At 42.4% G+C, this 19,974-nt stretch overlaps 1 protein-coding gene across 2 annotated transcripts in view; it reads left to right on the top strand.

Moving 5' to 3' along the window:
- Positions 1-19,974, top strand: part of LOC137435627 (uncharacterized) — a 147,550-nt gene that overhangs the window by 19,228 nt on the left and 108,348 nt on the right. For both annotated transcript variants that reach the window (XM_068129559.2, XM_068129560.2), the window contains exon 3: positions 9,297-9,571. In XM_068129559.2, the coding sequence (XP_067985660.2) occupies positions 9,297-9,571 (275 nt within the window). The remainder of the gene's footprint in view (positions 1-9,296; positions 9,572-19,974) is intronic.

Here is a 19,974-nt window from a genome sequence, read left to right on the forward strand (position 1 = left end):
GTTGTTGATGCATGAAGTTGTTGATACATTCTTAGATATTGATACAACAGTATAGCATAAATATGGTGGATTGGCACTGCCACCTAGAGTATTCTAACAACTAGTGAGAAACCCATGCTGCGCACGGGTGGGAGGCCAGAAGCAAACGGGCAATGCAGATACGGCGAATGCTAAATAATGAAACCAATAAATTCCACTTTCCTGTAGCACCCTCAGTCGCACGTCAGACATGGACAGCAAGTTCGTGAAGGACTTCCATGAAAAACCGACCCGTTCGCAAACAAACGGGTACGTTCATGTATAGAAACATCAATCGTGGGTCCGTGGCGAATCTGCATATGGCGATCCACGAAGTTCGCGTTTAGAAAGTAGAAACCATCACTGCATGTCGTCATTTACTTGAACTCGAAATCTCTTTTTTTCATTCCAAACAACATAACTCCAATCGCAAATTAATCACAAAATAAACTTTTAACAACATTGTTAATGTTTCCTTCATTGTAAAAACTACCAAGTCAACAGTTAAAAGGATTTTGAGCCGATAGGTGTTACGGCCTTGGCAAGATCGATGGAGACAGCGATCTGTTAGCGTATACACCGCCCAAATAGCTATGTGGGATTCTCTCATGTAGAGATTAAACTCATGTCATTTGAACTTTGGCCGAGGTCATTATTTACTTTTAATGATGTTTATATACGAATCAAAAAGAAGATCATTGGTTTTGGGTCGTCCTTTCCGCATATCTCGTGGGATTGTGAGTTGAAGACGACCGTGATGACAGGGAGGGGGGTTGGCATTCTCTCAAGCAGGCATTCAACCCATGTCCTTATAAAAGGTCTTTGTCCGAGGTCGCTGAGTCCGATCGGTGCAGCTGTGCAGCGATCGGTGCAGCCGTTTGTGCGGCACCCAGGAAAATAACGTTATGCGGGAGACCAAACCTGAAAATGCTGGAGGCCAAAGCTGAAATTGTAAAAACAATATAGCCTATTTTACTCCAGGAGATCCCAGGATTACCCACCCAAAATATCGTTGCGATCGGTTCAGCCGTTTTTGCGGTACCTTCGAATGGACAGATGGACAGACATTTGGTGAATTATAGTAAGATGAGCAGGAATCATGAGGTTAGAGGTAACAGTCCTAAATGGGGCAAATACGCTTTTTGTTTTTTTTCGAGGCCTGTGGAGGGGCGAGAGGTCGAGGCATGTGGAGGTGCTAGAACATACAGTGGGACGCAACATGACATAACAGAACAAAAGGAACAGCAGAAAGAGAGTGGAGGAAACATACCAACAGCAGGGTTGAGGGTCAAAATAGAGGGAGATTTTGACAAATTAGGGATAAGGGTTAGGGGAGGATGCACGGGGTGGACATGATGGATACAGAAGCAAACTCTCAGGAAGGAAAAATTGAAAATTTGTAAAGATGTGGGCTTGGGGGAGGGTCAATTGGGATAGAAAAGATCATGGTTACAGGTGGGGGATGATCTGAGATCGTGGTGATCAGCTGTCTTTGAAACCTGATAGGAAGAATAGGATAAAAGAGAATGTGGAAGTTGGTTCCACAGGTGGGGAAAAAGGAGTAGTGAATCACTGGAGGTGAGCAGTGATCTTGGATTCTGTGAGTTTCACCAGAAGGGAGTTGATGGTGGACCGTGTGTGCCCTTCAGAAGCCTGGGGAGGACAAAGCTTCGGCTTTCCGAGCACGATCTATATTTCCTACGAGCCCCATTTTGTCTGGATCTCGATATTCCCCAATGCTGAGTGCGCGAGTGACAAATTTGAATGGTTGATTGTGGTCTAAAACGGTGAAATATTCTTTCCAAGTACTGCAAAGCTTGAGGTATTTGGAAGTGCAAACAAGTCAAATTGTGTTAAATAATGTTCAAGTACATAATTTAACTTAAATGAAATAAATAGTTTAAACGATGTAGGAAAAAAAGCAAAAACATTTTTTTTGGAAGTTTACCGCCTTTTTAACGTTACATTAGTTCTTCGTTCCTGTTTGTCCTTTATGACGTCGCTAAAATCAGTAAGTTTCCTGTTTGGAATCATTTTCTATTTTGTTTAATTGCCAGATGGACTGAAGCAATTGCTTTACCACACTGTGTGCATGCGTGCTTGGGACGAGACTCCCGACAATTTCCCAAATTCAGAGGCAAAGTACTACTAAACTGCAACTTTGTGTTCAGATTCATGTTCCGATTTGTGTTCAAAATATAACATCCAATTGGCATTAAGTAATTTTCTCTATCATAGACTGACATCTGTAAACAGACAGACAAAGTGAACCAATTGCTTAACCCTGCTTTTTGCTTCACGTGTGTGGGGAAGTGATAAGTATTAAGATGCAAAACATTAAATACATGTTGTTTTATTTATGTTATCACGTTGACACATTTGTGGACTTTGTGTGTTTGCTCTCACATTAACATTCACCGAGCGATGATCATGGTTCGGGAAAGGTAATGCGCGGTTGTGTTTGGCTAACTATTGCTGGTGACGTCAGTCTGCCAGATTAGTGTTTCTCTCTCCGGGAAGAGATCATGACAATTCTAACACTCTTGTGTTCCGAAAATGAGAGCATTACGAGATGTCAAGTCAACCGTGAGATGACGATGCAGACACATCGGCCAGGTACTTGCATAAAGACATTCACGCTTCCCTCTCCTGACGACCTCTCGTATCACCCTCCTTAAAAATGTCCAGGTGCACACGTTCGACCAGGTATATTGAGACAGAAAACCAAATACTGCATTGGACTCATCAGGAGGAACCAAAAAATCACCAAGAAAATCATCACATCACCAAGCAAGCAAGCCCGTGAGGCCCCGCCCTGAAAGGTGATGATTGGTCAAGGCGATGGAGCGATGAGATGGCACTCGCTGATTGGAGCGTGCGCGGATGTCATCATGGAACGTTCGAGACCGAGGATAAAAAGGACATGTTCCGGCATTTTCCTTCTCTTGCTTCGTGGATGTGGTCGTGAGCGGTCACAGTTCTCTCTCTCCCTCTTGCGCTGAGTTTTCATGATGAGCGGACGCATCTCTTGTGTCCCGAGCTGATAAAAGACGGTCGCAGTTCGTGCTCCTTTTCCCTTCCTTTCTCTTGGTCCTGACATTGGCGGTCGCAGCTCGTGGACTCTGACGCGTTTGGTTCGTGGCTTTTTTGACGACTGAGTGCTGTGCCGTGTGAGCTTGGAGAGACCTCGGTGCTTTGTGGAGCGGGGGAAGAGGACGGAACGAGGGCCTGCTCACTTAACGTGAGGAGGCTGGCGGGAGAACGGACTTTGCGCCAAGGCCTGCTTTCCCGCGAACGGACTCGGGGACCCGTTCTAGGGCCGACAGGGTTGGATGGCCGCCCAAAGATGAGTACACACCACATAAACACATTTATTTTTCCATTTATTTATCCCCTTGTGCTGTTTTAAGAGTCCGTGTGGGGGCGCCCCAAATAGGAATTTTAGTACCGTGCATTTCTTGTTCCCTGGTATTATTTTTTTGTGTTCAATCCTTTAATTGTTGAATTTTAATTCTTTGTCATGTCCTGTTTAATTGTTGGTGTATTGGAGAAACCCCTTGCCGCGTCCGACCGTGCAGGTAAGCGCTCGCTGCTCTCCACCCCTGCACGTATTAACACCGCCATAGGTTGACTGAACGCCTCGGTAGTAAGCTCGATCGGTCATTCGTCCGAGGCAGTCTTTATCGGCATGGACACGACAATATTTTAGCCATTGCCGAAATCTAGTAACATCTGTGCAACTTATTTGATTGCTAACTTGGAGCCTCGCGCGTGTGTACATCAAATGCTCAGTTTAGGTGGAAAACACGTTCTGTGATGGATGTTAAAAAAGAAAGAAAAAAAGAAGACGTGTATTCTGATGTGCTGTAAACGAATATATTATTTAGTTTTCTCTCAGGCGTCTCTTGAATCGTGTTTCCTGGAGAGGACGGTCATTTAGATCGACCTCCTGTGAAACCTATTATTTTATTGTCACCTGACATGGACCATGTAGACATAGAGTTCAAAATGGTTTTATGGATCCTGTAATGAACCTCATCCTACATCCTCGTGCTCAGTTGGAGCAATTGTGAAATGATATCAAAATCTTTGTGCTTTTGACTCCTTTTCACCTTCAAGTGCTTTTCCACTGTATTGTTGATAAACTGCCCTTGGAGCTTTTCTACATTTTTTAGATGTGAGATATAAAACGCTTTTCTATAATAGCTACAGCTATTGGGCTACATCCTTCCTCCCCCTCTTTATCTAGGAAAGTCAGAATCTATGTACCCAATGACGCAGTTTATGGCATCGCCCAAGGCCAAACTGTTCCTGAAAAATAAAAATAAACACCAAATGTAAACGAACGCATTATTCGTATTGTGGTGACAAAACAGGCCCAACTAGAGTATTTTCTTACAGCGGATTTGTTTCCCAATTCTAATCATGCTAAATATGCAATTGGAAGATTCTAAATGTGGGAATATTTAAATCTGGGGATTCTTGTTCTTTCCTTGGCTTGAATGCCAACAACTCCCTCTGGCAGATAAAGTGAGCGCATGGTGAAATGCACCCAGATATTCGCATGTGTTTATTAGCTTTAATTTCACTAGGGCATTGCCCGTACGTGGGTGCCCGTTCCTTGCCAAAAAAAAAAAAAAACGCTACCCGTACGCTCTACCCCGCCCGTACGCCCGTAAACAAAAAATAACAACGCTCTTCGCTTCCGCCCTTCGCTCTGACTGAATTGGGAGAAATAATGCGCATAAGAAATCGAATTACGTACCGTAATGGCGGTCAGCTCGTAACGCGCACACTGTCTGGAAGTTCGCATATCGCATATCTATCTATCTATCTATTAATGCCCATTTATTCAATTATCGCCAACGTATTTTGGCTTTTTGCAATTTAATCGCAAGGAAAAGTAGAAAGAGAAGAGGGAAAAAAAGAAAAGCCTTGCCTTGCTGCAAACAGCTGCTGCAAACAACAACAACATGGAAGGCTGCACTGTCCGGAAGTTGGCATATCGCAGTTACGATTATTTTAGTGTTAATGGCCAATTATTCAATTAGCGCCAACGTATTTTGGCTGTTTGCAATTTAATCGCAAGGAAAAGTAGAAAGAGAAGAGGGAAAAAAAGAAAAGCCTTGCATTAACGCATTAACGCTTGCATTGCATTAACGGTTCGGCACACGTGATAGCTCGCTGCTCTCTGATTGGTTGAAGCGTTTTTTGGACATAGCTCGGTAGGTACTTGTCCGATTAATTACAAACCTTGAAAAGGCACATCCTCGGGTCCCCAGCAATATACCTGGCAAGTTTCAAGTATATCGGACCCGTGGTTGTCGAGAAACAGCGGTCACAGACAAACACACAGACACACAGACACACAGACAGACACACAGAGATTACTGGAATTATAGATAGATGATCGGTCATTCGACTCGAACGTTTCAATTGCACGCACTCGAGGCAGAATAGCGAAACACGAGTAGGGGCCCACGGAACGTCCGTGCCATTTAAAATGTGCCTTCGATTCCAAATGTCCCTTACCTCCTCCCAAACCGTAATTCCTCAACCTCCCCCTCCCCCTCCCCCTCCCAATCCGAGGCTTCAATCCTCTCTCCACTCCAAGCCTTCACATTTCTTCTCCACACCCCTACCCACCACAACTCCTCCCCCACACCCAATGAAAGTTCTCAAGCCCCTCCCCCTCCCAACTCTGTCCTATCTTTGTTCTGCCCTCCCCCTCCACCCTCCCCCCTCCCCCTCCCTCCTCCTCTACACCCGCTCATAAAAGTGAAAGAACATTCTCACATGGATCATTATATATTTAATATCGTGTCACCACAATCATCGAGTTTGAAGTTATTTTACTTGGAGCTTCCTTGTCATTACTCGTCAATAAACGGCTATCTTACTATTGTGGTGTATTTTGTGTCACTGACAAACTCACAAAGCGTTTTAACCACGTTTCATGAAAATAAATAAATAAAAGAAAACCTGCTTTAGATTCCTCCCAAGCCACTCTTTGTCACTTCAGACTTGCCACGTACATTTACTTACGTCACATAATATGTGAATTACATGATGTCCATGCACATGTGAAACATTTTGTTTATAAATCCTGTATTTGCACACTATTCGGCATTAAACTCGAGCGAAAATCAAATTACAACAACCTTTCAATTTTTTTCGCCTGTTTTTTTTTGCATAAGTGCGAAAGTTTTCTTTGGGTGGTGTATGGTAGACTGCTGCTTGGAACGCTCCTGAAAAAAAACGTGCATTACCTCATTTCCTCTGCATGAGTTGTAATCACAATGTATCTTTGTTTCCTCGAAATAGTATCTTCATATAATGATAGAAGACCCGCTACGATACGTTGTTCAGTCTTCAAATGTACACGGGAGGCCCGGACACTAATGCTATGGGCCTGGCAGATGGCGACCAAAATGGTGATCGTATGATTTGATTTTTCGAGGTTCAATTGTGGGCGGGGTCAGCTGCCAGCTGTCCAACTATTGGGTGGAAAGAAAGAAAAGGATGGATAAATCTGGCTGCTTTGATACTGCGTACAGATTCTCAAAAACGTACACGTTACAAACATGTAAGCACAGCTCGGGTTTCCTTTTCAATCATATGTAATCGTTAATGCACAGTTTAACATTCTACTATTTGATGTGGTGTGTTCCTCGGCCTTGCATCGTCCATGGGTGCCACAAGTCTGTTTACAGGTTGTCTGTCTGTCCGTGATAGGTTTTTGTTACCGCGATAACCTGATAACGGCTGAAGCTATGCGAGTCAAACTTGGTGCAGGTATGTATAATGAGGTAAAGTTGAACTGATTAGATATTGGGGTTACGAGGTCAAAGGTCAGAGGTCATGTTAGGTTAAAAAAAATCCATTTACCATGATAACTTGTGACCCATTGATGGGATTCTGACCAAATTTGGTACAATTATGGAGAATGATGTAAAGATTAACTGATTAGATATTGGGTCAAGAGATTAAAGTCTGTAATAGGTCTATAACTTGAGAACGGCTGGAGTGATATCATTCAAACTTAGTACAGGTATGTATAATGGTGTAAAGATTAATGCATTACATTTTTGGGGTCCTGAGCTCAAAGGTTAAAGGTCAGAGGTCATGTCAGGTAAAATGTGATAACTTGTGAACAGCTGAAGGGATTTAAATTAAAACTTTGTGCAGGTATGTGCAATGATGTAATTTTTTTCTACATTAGGGTCTTCATTCTTGGAGGTGCTAAATGGTAGAAGGTTTACAGACTACTTGGAGGGTGGTGGGTGGTGAGGGTGTAGATATACACAAGGAAGAAAGGAGGAACAGCACAAAAACAAGTGTTCCGTATGCAGCCTGCGGCTGCTGGTTGCATCATTTTTTTTTCTGGAAGTGCGGCTGTGCCATTGATGCAGTACCCCTATTACCAGTAAGTTGTTACTCTTTTTGCCGATCTCATAAAGATGAGAGGCTGAGGCAACCCATCTGGTGTTATTTCAACTTGAAACCCAAAGATCTTAAGCCAGCCACTTTATCCGTTACGCCAACGCCAGGCTTAAAAAAAACAAGCAACAACAGCACAGAGAGGAGCAGAATGGAAAGTTATCATCGCATATGGAGGAGATTGTGATGGGCAGCACTTTGAAAGAATAAATCTCGGTAGATGAGATAATGGACACGGGATTATAATTCCACCATCAATTTGGGGACAAATTCATGTGCGTGGGCAACCAGTCTGGACTTTGAGAAGGTGAGAAAATGAGGGATTCAGGTGGAGCATGTGTCACCTGGTTCCTGGGGTAACCTTGGGGAGGGCAGGAAAAGCAAGTCCGGATTTAAGCTGGTATAGATATGATCCCACTAGTTTGCCTTCGGTGGGAGAGGTACAGTCCTCGGGAATCCACCTCCTCCCTTGAGATACCAATGAAGTGGAAGGTCGTAAGGTTCCTCCCAAAAGGAGGAACGTGGGAAGCTTGAGCATTAGCCCAGAGTGTCGAGCCATACTCCATGGAGCTTTGCGTACGAAAGCCTCGTACACTGTGACGAGCTATGTGCGGGTCACGAACGCCTAAGGTCTCCAGAAAATTCTCACATGGTGACTCGGTTTTGATGTCGGTTTGTTGATCCGATCCTCCCACGAGAGCTGAGTGAAGCCAAGGAGTTCCAGAGACTGTACCTGTTCCAGTTCTCTGGAGAAGTGCACTGGATGGTTTGGTTGCCCATTCTCGTGGAAAGTTGGGATTCGAATTTTGTGCATTTCACTTTGCTTCCCTGAACATAAAAATAAAATATTCAAATTTAGTTTTCATGCTTGACTTTTGGGCTAAGCTGTTTATCATTAAATTCGTTTTTGGTGAAGTAATTGTACGTTTGTTCTTATAAGTATTTGTGATATGGGATTTTTGGGTGCAACCTCTCTGGAAATTGTCGTGTAATAGACCGTTCGAGTGTTTATTTAACCCCATCTCCTAACCGTCCATCATTAGTCCCCCCCGCGGCCTCCACTCCTCCATCCTACATTTATTGGCTCTGTGTCTGTAATGAAGCATAAAGAGTGTCTGTGATGTTTTAAAGGCCCTGCCGTGATGGATTATGAAAAGTTCATGGCCTTGGCTATACAGTACCTGCATCCAAACTCAGGTTTAAACGCATTGTGCACATCATGATGTTTGGTGTTTGTTACCAAACCCCAGATCATGACTTATGTTGTTCGACCGGAGTGATAACTGCTCGTCGAGTGTTTGATTAATGGAGTGGTGTTGGCCTTTAGCCCACCAACTTGTCACATACTGTAGCTCTGATCATGTTTTGACTTTGGTGATTCTCACTGTTTGAGTTGAATCCATTAGGGACGATCCACAACAGTGGGGTTTTAATTTTTTGTTTTTGATCATTGTTGGTTTTTAATAACGTATTACGAGTAAGGCGGTAAGACCTTTCACTCCAGCTCAGCACATTTCAGAGTGCAAAACACACAAAGGTTTGAAGAGCTTAATTATTCATTCATTGTTTGTTCAACACTGGAATTCATATGGTGTTAACACTCTATCTTCTGCCTCTACCATCACATCTGTTCACTGTCATTTGAACAGGGCGTTATGAAAAGCAATACTTGACAAGTCTCTATTGATAGACTCGGGTATCTGGTTTAGGTTATTATACATAATGACTGGCTCGAGCCACTGTGGCCTGCAAGAGGCCGTTTGATGTGAACAAGTAAGAAATTCCGTCAATGACTGATCGGGCGAGCGAGACGGTGACGGATTTGTTGTGCCTGGCAGAGCGGCGACGCCAGGCCACGGGTCGGTTGCGGGCTGGATCCCGCGCCGGTACCGCGTCCACCGGCCATGACCGGCCCAGCTCGGAGGAGGAGCTCGAGAGCATCATCGTCGCTCGGGATTGTGGTTTACCAGGAGAAAAGCGCAAGTGGTGCCAGGTGACCGGTGGCGGGCGGACGGCCCCGTGTGGCTGCGGGGAACGTGCCTCTTCCAGCGACGAGGAGGTGCGAGACCTCTGCTGCAGCAAAGCCTTCCGTCCGATCCAACAAAATGGGCAGGTGAGCGATGACCGAGATGGTATCCTTTGTGCCCACACTCACAGATTTGATTTATTTGAACTATTTCCATTATATCAGACAGAATTATGAATTAACATTCGAGGAGAAAATGCATATATATTCCAGAGGATAAAGTGCCTACCAGCTCATAACCCAAAATTGTTGTCCACACAATTTTTTATGGCTGATTATTGTTCATAAAGGACACTCGGTCAATAATCCATATGGTGCCAAAAATGTTGCCCGGTGGCATTTTAAAAATCAAGATGGCGTCCTGCCGAACATGCCTCGGAGACGTGCTGAATGGAGAAGGTGGATCAGACTCGGCAACGGTTGCTAGAGTGAGATGTGCATGGGAGAAGTTTCGGGAACTGAGTGGCGTGCTGATGAGGAGGGGAGTGTCGTTGAAGCTGAAGGGAAAGGTGTATGCTGCATGTGTGAGAAGTGTTATGATTTATGGGAGCGAGACATGGGTAATGAACGTAGAGCAGCAACGAAGGCTGGAAAGGGTGGAAATGCGAATGGTTTGGTGGATGTGCGGAGTATCGTTGAGAGAGAGGAAGACAAATGATGAATTGTGAAAGATGATGGGAATAGAGCCTGTGATTGATGTTGTGAAGAGGAACAGGTTGAGATGGTTTGGTCATGTGTTGAGGAAGGATGAAAGTGACTGGTTGAGAAGAGTGATGGAAATGAATGTAGAAGGAAGTAGAGGACAGGGAAGACCGAGAAAGACTTGACTAAAGATGGTGGAAGAAGAAATGCGGGCAAGGGCATTAACAAGGAGAGATGCAGAAAATAGTGGAAAATGGAGAAGATTGTCATGGGGACGGCAAGGCTAACCCCCGCTCTAGCAGGGAAAATGGCCTTAAAATGCATGTTGTTTGTTGTTGTCCTGCCGAACCAGAGTCGAAAATGTATTGATCAAAAACCAGACTAAGTGCAGCAAACATCAATAAATTTATTAAGACATGATGCATGATGATGGATGACTCATCCTTGGGCCTTATTGTTCTATAAAAAGCACAAACTAGTTATATAAATAGCACAGCATTCAATATGGCCGTCAAAATCTGTGGGTCGGTTCGAGTCTTCCTACAAACAAAATTTGATCTCGTATATTATTGAAAGTTTCCTTTCTACAAGTCGATTTGCTATTCACTCTTTCAAGTCTTTGCCTTATTGTTGTGCACCGCTCCTTTCCTATGCCATCTCCAGGAGCTGCATAACGTCATTGCCGGGCACCGAAGAGGGCCCGGCGATGACGCGCGCTGAAAGGGAGTACTAGGTTTTCACTTTGGTTGTTTTCTTTCTTGTTTGTTTGTTTGTCCGGGCGATATCTCAGCCATCCTTTGAGCTAGGAAGCTGAAATTTCGGCACAATAGTGAGCAAGTACTTTGGCAAAACAGTATTTGTTTTTGTTTTTTGATTAATTCATTAATTGATCAATTACTCAATTATTATCGATTAATTAAGAACTTATTTATTTCCTTTCTCTTCTGGGCAATATCTCAGGCACCTTTTGAGCTAGGAAGCTGAAATTTGGACATGACAATGACCAAGTGATTTGGCTGTAAATTTAATAAGCTAATTTTGATTTATTGATTAATCAGTTAATCGATTAATTATTTAATTATTTGATTAATGACTTCATTATTTTTTATTTTTTTTAAGTTACAGATTCGGATGAAACGGTGGTGGTTTACGTATTCGATTAGCCAATTGGTAAATTTTTTCATTATTTTGTGATTATTATTATTTATTTATTTTCATTATTATTAATCATTTATTTCTTTTCTTTCTCATCTGGGCAATACAGTATATCAAGCACCTTTATAGCTAGGAAGCTAATATTTGGACATGATAGTGACCAAGTGATGTGGCTATAAACTATAAAGGATATTATTAATTTATTGATTAATCAATTAATCGATTAATTAATTATTGATTAATAAATTAATTATTTAATTTTTCCGATTAATGACTTATTTAATTAATTTTCTAAAAGTTATAGCTTTGAATGAAGCACTGGTAGTTTAGGTATGCTATTAGCCAATTGATTAAGAAAATATTTTATGATTATTATTTATTGATTTTTATTTTGCAATTTATCAATCAATTATTGTACACCTCTCCCTCTCAATACAGTCTCTATGAGCTGCACGGCGGTATTGCCGGGCACCAGAGGCGCGGTATTGCCGCGCTGGAGGATATGTACAGTGCATTCAGAAAGTATTCAGACCCCTTCACTTTTTTCATATTTTGTTATGTTGCAGCCTTATGCTGAAATTGTCATGGGGACCGCAAGGCTAACCCCCGCTCTTGCAGGGAAAATGGCCTTAAAATGCCTGTTGTTGTTGTTGTTGCAGCCTTTTGCTGAAATCGTTTAAATTCATTTTTTCCCTCATCAATCTACACTCAATACCCCATAATGACAAAGAGAAAACAGGATTTTAGAAATTTTTGCAAATTTATTAAAAATAAAAAACTGAAATATCACATTGACATAAGTATTCAGACCCTTAACTCAGTACTTACTTGAAGCACCTTTGGCAGCAATTATAGCCGCGAGTCTTCTTGGGTATGACGCAACAAGCTTTGCACACTTGGATTTGGGGATTTTCTGCCATTCTTCTCTGCAGATCCTCTCAAGCTCTGTCAGGTTGGATGGGGACCGTCGGTGGACAGCCATTTTCAGGTCTCTCCAGAGATGTTCGATTGGGTTCAAGTCAGGGCTCTGGCTGGGCCACTCAAGGACCTTCACAGAGTTGTCCCTAAGCCACTCCTGCATTGTGTTGGCTGTGTGCTCAGGGTCATTGTCCTGTTAGAAGGTGAACCTTCGGCCCAGTCTGAGGTCCTGAGTGCTCTGTTTCAGGTTTTCATTAAGGATATCTCTGTACTTTGCTCCGTTCATTGTTCCCTCAACCCTGACCAGTCCCCCAGTCCCTGCTGCTAAAAAACACCCCCACAGCATGATGCTGCCCCCACCATGCTTCACCATTGGGATGATATTGGGCAGGTGATGAGCTGTGTCTGGTTTCCTCCAGACATGACGCTTAGAATTGAGGCCAAACAGTTCAATCTTGGTTTCATCAGACCACATAATCTTGTTTCTCACAGTCTGAGAGTCCTTTAGGTGCTTTTTTGCTAACTCAAAGCGGGCTTTCATGTGTCTTTCACTGAGGAGAGGCTTCCGTCTGACCACTCTGCCATAAAGCCCAGATCGGTTAGGGTGTTGCAGTGATGGTTGTTCTTCTGGAAGTTTCTCCCATCTCCACACAGGATCTCTGGAGCTCAGCCAGAGTGACCATCGGGTTCTTGCTTACCTCTCTTACCAAGGCCCTTCTCCCCCGATTGCTCAGTTTGGCCGAGTGGCAAGCTCGAGGAAGAGTCCTGGTTGTTCCAAACTTCTTCCATTTAAGAATTACTAGGGCATGCCCGTACTATATCTATATCTAAAATTATATCCCCCCCCTCTATTTACATGAAATGGTTTGGTCCAAAGCGAACGGCTTGCGAGTGGTGACAATCCCCCCCCTCTATTTACATGCAATGGTTTGGTCCAAAGCGAACGGCTTCCGGAGTTTGGTAAAGAAATCGCCATCGCGTGCACAAACGCGCAGGAAAGCGAATGAATCGCAAATTCGTTTTTATTAGTTGTAAAACATAGTTTAACGCCAACATAGTTTGCAAACGTGAAATAAATGAATACGCTCTCAAATGTGCCATCCGAGGCAGAGTGTGCCCGCCACGTTCGGCACACGCGATCGTTCGCTGCTCTCTGATTGGTTGAATCGTTTTTTGGACATAGCTCGGTAAGTAATTGTCCGATTAATATGAAACCTTGAAAAGGCACATCCTCGGATCCCCAGCAATATACCTGGCAAGTTAAAAGTATATCGGACCCGTGGTTGTCGAGAAACAGCGGTCACAGACAAACGTACAGACAGAGATTACTGGAATTATAGAATTACTAGGGCATTGCCCGTACTATATCTATATCTAAAATTATATCCCCCCCCTCTATTTACATGAAATGGTTTGGTCCAAAGCGAACGGCTTGCGAGTACGGTGACAATCCCCCCCCTCTATTTACATGCAATGGTTTGGTCCAAAGCGAACGGCTTCCGGAGTTTGGTAAAGAAATCGCCATCGCATGCACAAACGCGCAGGAAAGCGAATGAATCGCAAATTCGGTTTTATTAGTTTTAAAACATAGTTTAACGCCAACATAGTTTGCAAACGTGAAATAAATGAATACGCTGTCAAATGTGCCATCCGAGGCAGAGTGTGTCCTCCACGTTCGGCACACGCGATCGTTCGCTGCTCTCTGATTGGTTGAATCGTTTTTTGGACATAGCTCGGTAAGTAATTGTCCGATTAATATGAAACCTTGAAAAGGCACATCCTCGGGTCCCCAGCAATATACCTGGCAAGTTAAAAGTATATCGGACCCGTGGTTGTCGAGAAACAGCGGTCACAGACAAACAAACGTACAGACGTACAGACAGAGATTACTGGAATTATAGATAGATGGAGGACACTGTGCTCTTGGGAACCTTCAATGCAGCAGAATTTTTTTTGTAGGTTTCTCCAGATTTGTGCTTCGACACAATCCTGTCTCTGAGCTCTGCAGGCAGTTCCTCCAACCTCATGGCTTGGTTTTTGCTCTGAAATGCATCGTCAGCTGTGAGACCTTATATAGACAGGTGTGTGCCTTTCCAAATCATGTCCAATCAATTGAATTTACCACAGGTGGACTCCAATCAAGGTGTAGAAACATCTCAAAGATGATCAAGAGAAATGGGAGGCACCTGAGCTAAATTTCAAGTGTCATAGCAAAGGGTCTGAATACTTATGTCAATGGGATATTTCAGTTTTTTATTTTTAATAAATTTGCAAAACTTTCTAAAATCCTGTTTTCTCTTTGTCGTTATGGAGTATTGAGTGTAGATTGGTGAGGGAAAAATGAATTTAAACGATTTCAGCATAAGGCTGCAACATAACAAAATGTGAAAAAAGTGTAGGGGTCTGAATACTTTCTGAATGCATTGTATTTATTTGGCATGGTGTACTTTATTTGGTGTACTTTGAATATATCTGTACTTGTTATTTCATTTTTTTTAAATCTGTTTATTCTTATTGTTATTCACAGTATTGACGATTTTTACTGAAATTAAAAAAAAAAAACCATTTGGTAGTTTTAATTCAATTTATCGTTTGTCATTTATATTGTTCGTCCATAGGCATATCAATCCAAGCCGTGGATTCTGATTTGCCTCCATATTTGCTTCTCTATATGTTATCTTGATTGTATCCTTCTGAGTTCATCAAGTTCAGGAAGTATTACTCTGGTATATTTTTGTTTGGCTGTATTTATGTTGGTAACTATGGAAATAAATGTTTTTTTGAATTGAATTGAATTGACAACAACATGAAAAGGAATTGCTTTCGAATATAATAGTGTCGTTCCTCAAATTGAAGGGAATTTAATGTAGAATCATAATACAGTAAGTGAAATGCAATGTTTTATTCATTAATCTAAACAGGGCCATTTTCAATGATTCACAATTCATTCTGCACATCATGATCCAGGTCATCTGAATCTTCAACAACTTTTGTCAATTATTTGCAGCAGGATTTAACCCATGAACATCCTCAGAAAACATTAAAACCTAAGTTATTGTTCACACACACACACACAAACAGTTATTCATTGTACTTGGTGTGTTACAACTGCAAGAACATCGTATCATGCTCAACACAAAATCTGGTGTTTGCGGTGTGCCCACAATGATATTGAGAGGGATGAGACTTCGGTTTTGATCATCCTGCACCATGTTGAGCTTGGTCGAGAGAGGGTGGGTTCTCCACCATTGCACTCATCCAAACGATTACTAGCTGATGGCACCTCTTCACATTTTTCCAGAATGCTTCTGAAGTTGGGGGCAACACACATTTTGGGGCCAGATGTTAGAGATTTGCCCGTCTTCTGCACCCACACCACCTGTCGGCACTCTGTCATGCTCTAGCAAGATGTCTGCCCGTTGCAGTGTGTCGTGAAGCTGGTCACTTCTCTGTCTTCCATGGTCGATGACGTAGTCCCAATTTCAGAGAGCGTGTATCGTCTCCTGGCTATCTTGTGGGTAGTGAGCTTGCATATGGCATGCGTGGCTGTGACTGTATCACAGCGAGAGATCGCGTGAATGCTCAGACGTTGTGAGGCAATGTCTTGATTACGCATTGCTGTTGCCTGGATATTGACAACGACCCGATATTTTGTGAATGGTTCCATGTAAATGGGCATGTTCCGTTTGCGATGGTTGTGGTAGTGCACCAATAGTGCAAACACCTCTGTGTCGTCTGCCACAACTGTCACCAGTGCAGCCAACTCCTCTGCAGCCATCAATGCCTGCTGAACAATAATGACGTGTGCTTCTTCATGGATGGTTGCCATGTCATCTCACTTGATGACTCTTTTGTAGATCTCACTTGGTATAGGGTCAGACCCTATGATCACCAACTTATAATGTCTGGTAAACAAAAATTTGCCAAGTAACAAACAAACAGATAGACAGACAGGGTTGAAAACATAACCTCCATCCACCTTTGGTGGCGGAGGTAATCAGTTGGTTTCGCTGCATTTTGTTCTTGGTGAGAGTCAATACAACAGATTCCGCAGGCATCTCGGGATATCCAGGATCAGCTTGTGAACTCTGCTTGAACTTGAGTGCAGTTGGAGAGTGAGCCTCTTCGTGCTGTCGTTGTGGTACCTATCGAATACATGGTAGACTGTTCATGCAGTTTTTTATTTATTTATTTTTGTATACAAGATCGAGGCTCGTGAAAGAGCTAAAATTAATCACACAAAAAGTCAAACCGACACATAAAACACAAAATAATGGAGCGGTAGACAAGATGGGGAGAGAGGGTGAAGGACACAAACACAACATTTGAGAGCAGGGACATCGAGTTTGGTCAGATCACAGGTTTCACACTGTTTATGAAGTCATGGACTGTGCCCATGATTGGCCAGTCAATGGTCCATGGTAAAGCAGAGGTGTGAATAATGACAACTGTTGGATTTGATGCAGTTCTGACTAATACGTCAACCGAGAGGTTCTTCTTCAGTGTTTACCTATGATTATTATTATTTTTTCTTTCATATGTTGAAGGCTCCCGTCATGGACTCATCTCGGCCAGGCCTTAAATAAAAGAGAAGAAAAGTGTATGATGTTTGTTTGTAAGGAAGAGAGATTGAAGCTAGCCCAGTAGCTCTAGTCTGAGTGAGACAGAAAATAAGACCAGCAATCCTGACACGGAGAGTGTAAGGTGGTTCCAGGCACCACTTTAATGCTCCTATGTCTGAACGGTATTACTACCCTGAGTGGTTGCTGTCTACAACCTACTACCTAAAAAAGTACTGTGTTTCTTCTTCATGGCAAAAGTGGTTACTTCTGTATAAATCTTCTTGTAGAACCCCTCAGGCCACTGAGCTTCAAAGTCCTTGAGCTGCTGCTTTCGGATGACGATCCATTGATCAAGATTGATCTTGGGTGGTGCAACTTGGCTGATCACAAAATTAATTCGGGCATCAGGGTCAAGAGCGTTGAGATTCATTTCAAGAACCTGATGAACTGTGCTTCTGTCCTTTTTATCTGCTCAGATCCATGCAGGTGCTTCTTCTTTGTGAAGTCTGGATTTTGTCCTGTTTCTCACTACAGATGATTTGGACATTTGCTGTAATCAATGTACAGGCATCCATACTCATTGCTCAGATATTTATGGTAAATGAGTCCATGGATACATGCTCAGATACACCTGAAAAGGATACACACTCACTGAAATTGAGAATACCTCAATACCTCATTGACCATGGAAGATATAGAGAAGCAAGCGACCAGCTTCATAGCAGCCTGCTACCGTGCAAACATCTTGCAAGAGCATGACTGCAATCTAACTCAACTAAATCGACAAAAAACGATGAATTGACGTACATTTATTAACTCTCAGCATACAGGGCCGTTTCACGTCCGCGCCATTTGAACTCTGACGTAACTCACCGGAAACGGAAAAAAGACCCGTTTGAACACTGGGAACATTTTGCACATCCCTACATGACAATGACAGAGTGGCAACAGGTGGTATGGGTGCAGAAGACGGGCAAAGGTATGGGTGCAGAAGACGGGCAAATCTCCAACATCTGCTCCAAAATTGTGTGCGTTTTCCCTGACTTCAGAAGCATTCTGGGTAAATGTGAATAGGTGTTGTCAGCAAGTGCTTTTTGTACGAGTGCAATGGCACAAAACCCACCCTCCCTCAACACAGCTCAACATGGCTGGAAGAAGGATGATCATAACCGATGTCTCATCCCTCTCAACATCATTGTGGGCACACCACCTGCACCTGATTGTGTTGAGCATGATACGATGTTCTTGCAGTAGTAACACCATGTAAAATGAATAACTGTTCATGTGTGAACAATCATTTAGGTTGCACTGTTTTCTGTGGATGCTCATGGGTTAAATCCTGCTGCAACTCATTGACAAAAGTTGTTGAACATTCAGATGATGTGGATCGTAATGAGCAGAATGAATTGTGAATCAGTGAAAATGGCTCTGTTTGGTTCTATGAATAAAACATTGCATTTTATTTGCTGTATTATGATTCTACATTAAATTCCATTCAATTTGAGGTACGACACTATTATATTCGAATACTATTCCTTTTCACGTCGTCTTTCCATCAATGTTGGCGGCCATGTTAGATTGTGCGTTACTTGTAGAACAATTAGGCCTAAGGATTCATGATCATGCAGCATTTCGTAGTTAATTTCACTCTTCTTGTTTTTGATAAAATGCATTTTCAACTCTGGTTCGGCAGGACGCCATCTTAATTAAAAACAAGACCTAAAGTCTAACAGCGGCATAGCCGGGCTTGTTTGATACTTTCGCTGAAGAGGATAGTATGACCTGAGTGGGGATGAAAGTTATCAAATAATGTAAGAATGAAAAAAATTTGAAGTACTCAGTCTCTAAGCTGTCTGTCACCATGGAAATGAAGAGATTGCATTGAGACACTCATGGTTTATTCTCTATGTTTCGAGTCGACAATTAACCAACCATACACCGCTTCAATCCACTAACTTTGCAGTCACGATAAAGGGATTCCAGTGTTACAATTATATTTACTATACTATTATTATTAACGTTATTATTATTATTATTATTATTATTATTATTATTATGAAGACTATGTTGCTGTATTAATAAACCGAGGCTATTTTGTCCTAAGCAGCCTGAAGGTGAGGCATGAAGGCATGAAGCCTAAGGCCTATACGTACGGTGTCATTGGAAGACCCATAACGCCTGCGCTTTCGATATTTCATGGTCATTTTAACAATCGGTTTGTTTGTGTTTCACACTGAATGAAAAACATAAAGGTAGAGCATGGCGATTGTGATATATGACAGGTTCGATGATGTGTTTGGCCTGAACGGCATAGAAATCAAAATGGCGAAGTGTGCAGTCAACTGTTGTAAGCCGTAATGACATCACATCACCCCTGTCATGTGACCAGATCCTCAGCTCTGATTGGTGTACATTTGTGAGGGACATGCATACATACATGCATACATACATACCTGCATACATGCATACATGCATGCATGCATACGTACATACATACATACAGACACTGTTCTAGACGGCTTTGCCCTATGTGCAACGCTGTAAAAATTGCACCTGTGTCCGAAGGAAGCATTTCAGTTTGGCATTTTTAATATGAAATAGGCAAAACCTAGAAACAAATTAAACCCTTTAGAATTACCCATTAGAATCACCTTTTAAAATTACAATTTAGAACCCATTAGAATCACTTTTTAGAATTACAATTTAGAACCCATTAGAATTACGTTGGAACCCTTTAGAATTAAACACGGTGGGTTAGAACGGTTCTTCTTCATTTTTATGGACAGATGTACATAGCCAAGTATTGATGCGGCTTCACCGCTTAAAAATGCCACCGGGCAATTTTTTGACACCCTCTGGATTCATGACCCAAGGACCTATATGAACAATTATAATCAGTTGTAAAAATTGTGTCGATAACAATTGTGGTTTCTGATGTCAGGCTCCTGGACTAATACACTTATGTCAATCAATTTAATTATATTAATTCTGCGTTGGTTGTATTTTTTCATTTGAGTTATGTTTGGTTACACCCTTCTAGCTTGTATGTATGTGACATGTTGTAGATGTGGTATATTCCCATTCTGCTAAGTTCCTGTGAATTATTTGCTAAGTTCACAAACACCTGCCATGGAGATGGTTAGGATAGGGTGTGGAATATTTGTGAGGTCATCGGTTTGTATACATATTGGATAGCAGTTTTGATATGTTGTC

The sequence above is a fragment of the Myxine glutinosa genome, chromosome 9 (assembly GCF_964187855.1).
Source record: "Myxine glutinosa chromosome 9, kmMyxGlut1.1, whole genome shotgun sequence".
NCBI lineage: Eukaryota > Metazoa > Chordata > Myxini > Myxiniformes > Myxinidae > Myxine > Myxine glutinosa.